This window comes from Neofelis nebulosa, chromosome 1, assembly GCF_028018385.1.
Source record: "Neofelis nebulosa isolate mNeoNeb1 chromosome 1, mNeoNeb1.pri, whole genome shotgun sequence".
In the NCBI taxonomy this organism is placed as follows: Eukaryota; Metazoa; Chordata; class Mammalia; order Carnivora; family Felidae; genus Neofelis; species Neofelis nebulosa.
Genome location: NC_080782.1, coordinates 150712081 through 150717640, shown reverse-complemented (window position 1 = coordinate 150717640; position 5560 = coordinate 150712081). Strand labels below are relative to the sequence as shown.

Sequence of the window (5560 nt, the reverse complement as noted above, 5' to 3'; positions counted from 1 at the left end):
CCGTGAAAACTCAGATCTCCCCACCAATGAGCCTGTGTCATGGGGCTAAATATGTTCTGCTAATCCTCCATTATCATATTCTGTAGTGACAGATGTGTAAGGACTTTTAAAGAAACTCTTACTATGGAGACTGATGGCAGAGTTGGAAAACTGTCCCGGGTCCTTGTGTTCTCACTGGTAGCTGGCTGTGGCCTCACCAGGAAGGTGGCCAGAAATGATGTTTGACCTGGGTGGGCTTGGAGTTTCCTCTCTGCCTCTCCAGGACCAGAAGAGCTAGGAGGACCCCCACTGCATGCTATTTCCATGGTCTGGAAGCAGGAGGAAGGACTTGCCCCTTCCTCAACAGGGCCCACAGCAGTGCTGGAAGACCAGATGGGGTCAGAACAGAGAGCTCTCTGCAAAGGCAACATCCTGGGTGGGCCTTGTGTGCACAAAGCATAGCCTACATTCCTGCTCTCAATGAAGAGCCCAGCCCTCTGGTCCAGGGGCCCTGCCAACAGGAAGTCCTTGGGCCCTGGGTGTGTAGCAGGGCATGGGTCTCCCAGGGCCCACCAGGCTGAGGAGGAAGTTGGCTGGGGCTCTACTAGCTGAGCAAACAACACATTTCTCAGGAGGATGAGGTGGGTGAGGCCCCAGCCTGGGAGAGGGGTGAGGACAGGGTATATGAATCACAGCGAGGCCTGTCTCTCTTCCCAGGAGCAGCCACTGAGCTCAGTCCACCATGGAGCTCACGGCCACCTTCCTGGTGCTCTGTGTGGCTCTGTTCAGTCATCCTGGTGAGTGCCTGCAGGACTTAGTTCCCAGCTCTTCTCTATGGGGCCTTGGCAGAGGCTCTGGTCGGGTCCCCTGTTGCCCCTGCCTTGGGCACCAGGCCACTCCTCTGCTTACCACCTCCTGGGCTCTTCGTCCCTCTGGGCAGGATGTCCTACTCCTTCCTGGGACTTCAAGGTCCTCTGGGGTCTGCCCTGCCTCAGCCCTCAGACTTCCTTTCCTATTCCCATCATTCCTGTTTTCTTCTCTTCACCCAATACCAGGCTGTCCAAGCCTTGGCCAATGCCAGTGCTGGCCCTGGTCGAGGACTACCCATCTGCTCTCTGCTTCTTCCTTCAAGGCACAGCCCAGGTGTCCCCTCATCTGGGAAGCCTGTCTTGGATCCTACTCAGAGCTTTCTTCACCTCCCTCCACCCTCGAGCCATCTTGTATGTCCCTCTGTCCAGCTGCTTGCTTGCTGGGCCACAGCGATCTGCTTACATGACTGCCTCTCCCAACCAGCAGAGGACTCCTCAGGGCTGGGCCTCCCCCAACTCAGACAGGGTAGCTGTCAGTGGGTGGTTAGGGGAGCATGCACAACCTGGAGGAGAGAGGCCCTTAGCAGGTCTCCATAGAGGCCCAGTCCAGACAGAGGGCTCTTCTCTACTTGTGTTTGCAGCTGCCACTTTCTTCATGGACACAATGGTCAAGCCTGTGGCCTCAGCTCTGACCGACCTCAACCCTGCTGTGGAGGCTGGGGCAGAGGCCCTGGCTGGGGCAGAAGACATGACTGAGACAGCAGCTCTGGCTGGGGCAGGGGTCATGGCCAACCCCCTTCTCAAAGGCTTCAGCCCCCTGAAGTTCATCCTGACCATCCTGGGGATCCCAGTGGAACATCTCATTGAGGGTTCCAGGAAGTGTGTGGCTGAGCTGGGCCCTGAGGCCGTGGGAGCTGTGAAGTCTCTGCTGGTAATGTGGACACCCTGTGCACCCTCCCTGTGAAGGCAGTCCTCCCCAGCCATCCTCCCAGAGTGGAACGATCTGCTCCTCAAAATGGCACAAAGGCATCCCAGTCCCATGTCAGGGAATCCTCGTTGCTGGCCCCCAGAAACAGGATGTCCTTGGTTGGGAACCAAGTTGATCACATACGAATGGCAAGGGGGCTGCTGAGGGCACTTGGGGGTAATCCCCCAGTGGGATTGGACTGATCCCCAGTGTTGTGGGAAGGTGCCCAGAGCCTGAATATTGATGTCTGTCTTGAGGGAAACTTCCCAGAAAACTCCTTTTTGATTGATAAATTATAACTCCAGGAAAAATATAACCCTGTTGGGGACTCTGTCCAGAGTCAATCTGTGCCCTCAAGTGCCCAGTGGCAGTAGGATGGAGGGGAGCACACTCAAACTTGGCTTCTCCTTTCCAGGGGTCCCTGATGTACCTTGGCTGAGCGGAGGCTGGAGTATCTCTGCCTGGGGACAACGATGCTGCCATCTGTAGGCTGGGGACCTGCTGCCCAGCCCTGAACATCCAGCCTTCCTTCCCCTACTCTCTCAATAAACATGGATAAGAGCAGCTTTGAGGCTGATTTCTTCTTGCCTTGATACCAATGCCTGTTCCTCCCCCTGCTGTAAGTGATGGTGCTAAAGGGGCCTGCAGGTGGGATGGTCCCTACGCCTCAGGAGGTACACCATGCCCCAGATTATGTGAGGGTGCGTGCCTGTGTGTGAAAGACACTACTGACATTTGGCAGGTGACTCAGAGCCACCAATTAAAGGTGATGGGGATTGGACAAGTATTAGAGTTAGTTAAAATGGATTTTTCCCCCACCTGTTACACTCCACAATTGTTAATGAAGCATGGGAATTACCTAATCCTTGGAAATCAGTGAGAACCCTCCAAAGCTAGCCATTTGTTGCTAATATTTGAAAGTTTTGTTATCTTCCCTCTGACAGCTTTCTTTCCTGGAATGGAGCAGGACTAAGGGAAGACTATGTCATGTTTGGTTTTTCTCTAGGTTTCTGGTAATTTATTACTGAAATAATTTAGTGACTTTGGGTCCTTCCATTCTACCAGAAGACCCACCATTCCTGGACTGATCCCCAGTGTTGTGGGAAGGTGCCCAGAGCCTGAATATTGATGTCTGTCTTGAGGGAAACTTCCCAGAAAACTCCTTTTTGATTGATAAATTATAACTCCAGGAAAAATATAACTCTGCTTCATGCTTTCTGGGAAGGGTTCTCCCTGGTTTGACTATCAACTCACCGTGGACAATCGAATCCACTTGTACGTATTTTATATGAAAACATGGATCTGGCTTTTTTTCTGTTCCTATTTTGACAAGGACATTCAGGGCTTTAAATGGGGGGGGGGGAGCGGCTGTATTTTGACAAGTTTACACATCAACCTAGAAGAGGGGAGGCAGCCACTGGGATCCAGATTAAATTTAAATCTCTAATCAACACCATTGCCCCCAAGATTCTCAAGGATTCTGAGTCTTTGTGTAAGGCTCTGGTCTGGACAAAAATGAACCGATAATTAGATGAATCATTGTGAATCTCTGGTGAAGAAAGCAGTGGGGACATGACCTGACCTGAAATGACCACAAGCCAATTTCTGGGGACATTACATATGTTCCTCAATTAATGCACTAGATTAAATTATTCAAGGGGATTACTGGAAAAACACCATTCTACTACAGGAGCTTTTTGGAACTGACAGGGGGCTTGGGGGTTCAGGAAAGGACCCCATCCTGAGATGACCCTGCTACCTTCCATCTCTGGAGCCTTCCCAGGCAAACGCTGGAGGGGAAATTACAAAACTCCCTGGAAGAGGGAGTTCATGAATTACACTTGAAACCCCAAGCCTAACAGCAATAGCTAGCTTCCTCCACCCTGCAGATTCCTGGGAAGATACCAACCATAATCCCAGGGAAAGAAGGAATATGGCAGAAGGCTAGATTTCCTTAAATATCCTATTTTGTGGGGCACCTGGGTGGCTCAGTCGGTTAAGTGTCTGACTTTGGCTCAGGTCATGATCTCAATGTTCATGAGTTTGAGCCCCGCATCAGGCTTGGTGCTGACAGCTCAGAGCCTAGAGCCTGCTTTGGATTCTGTGTCTCCCTCTCTCTCTGCCCTTCCCCCGCTGGCATTCTGTGTGTGTCTCTCTCTCTCAAAAATAAATTAACACTAAAAAATTTCAAAAAAAATCTTTTGCCCATTTGACTTGGTAATATTTTACATGATTCTAAAAGACCAAATAAAAAATTTTAAAGCACTCTAAAAGTTGAAATTATAAAAAAAGAGGAACAAACCTAACTTTATTTCTCATGGTGGTATAAGCCCCAAAGAGTACTCCAGGGCACCTGGGTGTCTCAGTCTGTAGAGCATATGACTCTTGATCTCAGGTTCATGAGTTTGAGCCTCACGTTGGGCATATAGATTAGTAAAAAAATAAACTATTCCAAGTAACATGAAAATACAGTAATTTAACTTTACATTCAGGGTGGGGGGGGGGGAGTAACACCCCAAGAATGAGAACGGTAAAAACAATCAAGTTTTTCTTGGTGGTGGTGTTGCTATATTGAGGCTATATCTGCATATTCTGTGATATGACGAATGATTAATTACCTGAGTGTTATTGAAGAAACTTGAGATTTCTGGCAAAGTGGAAAGAAGGTGCTGATATAAGATTATTAAGGTTCAGTAAAAACTTTAGGGCTCAACATTTGAACAGAAAGTACAATTATAATTACCTGGTGTGTTTTATCTTCAGAGGAAAAAAAATCTCTTATCTCTGTCCCCTGAAAATTTCTAGAAACTCACAAATCCAGTAGCAATGAGAATCCTCACACCTGGATTGTGGCCTGTAGACACCATTTCTTACTGAAGGAGCCAGGAGTCTTTGGAGAAATGGCTTGTTCCAGAACCTAGAACATCTTTTCATACCAGAATAGAAGCTACTGAAGACGACCAGGATGGTGCCAAAAAGACACAGGGAACAGTCTGAATAAATCTCTCACTGGCCAAAAATGGGGTAATCTGAACGTCAGTAATGGTAATAAGTGCAATGGATGGCATTAATCAAATATGTTTAAACTGTGTGTTTTTGAAACAGAGAGAAAAAAAGTAGCCTGTTTGGTAACATTTTGAGGACACAAGAAAATCAGTTCATCATTCTGAAAACCAAAAAATATTTCAAAATACAAAGTTAAGAAAAATTTAAAAGACAACTGAGAAATTATGCAAGACACATTAACCAATGAAGGGTAAGCATCCTGTGTACATAAAGAACTGTGAATTAACCAGAAAAGGACAAAGTCCTCAATAGGCATAAAATCATAAGAGGAACCTGAAATAGCAAAAATATGTCTGTTATTAATAAAGGAAAGATAAACAGAAACACAATGACATACCATTATACCCACCAGAGTGCCAAAAACGAAGTCGGAGAAAAACAAGCATTGGTAAAGTTGTGGAACAATGGGAAAAATCTCATAAACTTCTGATTGTAGAGTAAGCAGAAACACTTTGGACAGGAATGAGCATATCTAGTAAAAATCACATGTGTGCCCCCAACACCTAGCAATTCCAACCTTCTAGAGAAGCTAGCACACAGTGGCACCTACCAGAATGTTCAGACCAGAATGTTTTTAAGGGTTGGGGGAAGGAGAAAGAAAACTAGAAACAACGCAAAGATACTTGCAGAGAAGGGTAGAATTTGGAATATTCATACAATGGCAATATCACACTGCAGCTATTACAACTACATGCATTAACATGAGTGAATCTCAAATAATTCAAATCCCATAAAACTC

The 5560-nt window shown here is 47.2% G+C and overlaps 1 protein-coding gene across 1 annotated transcript; it reads left to right on the top strand.

The window, feature by feature from the left end:
* The first annotated feature begins 642 nt into the window (after positions 1-642).
* SCGB3A1 (secretoglobin family 3A member 1) lies at positions 643-2319 on the top strand. The gene is made up of 3 exons (XM_058691279.1): positions 643-776; positions 1430-1719; positions 2171-2319. The coding sequence occupies exons 1-3, from the start codon at positions 722-724 to the stop codon at positions 2192-2194; spliced, it is 369 nt and encodes a 122-aa protein (XP_058547262.1). The 5' UTR covers positions 643-721; the 3' UTR covers positions 2195-2319.
* Positions 2320-5560: the final 3241 nt, after the last annotated feature.

Excerpts from the sequence above, each read along its gene's own strand:
- SCGB3A1 (XM_058691279.1), top strand. The coding sequence starts at position 722 with ATGGAGCTCACGGCCACCTTCCTGGTGCTCTGTGTGGCTCTGTTCAGT. Across the intron at positions 777-1,429 it reads GGCTCTGTTCAGTCATCCTG|CTGCCACTTTCTTCATGGAC; the intron begins GTGAGTGCCTGC and ends TTGTGTTTGCAG. Across the intron at positions 1,720-2,170 it reads GAGCTGTGAAGTCTCTGCTG|GGGTCCCTGATGTACCTTGG; the intron begins GTAATGTGGACA and ends TCTCCTTTCCAG.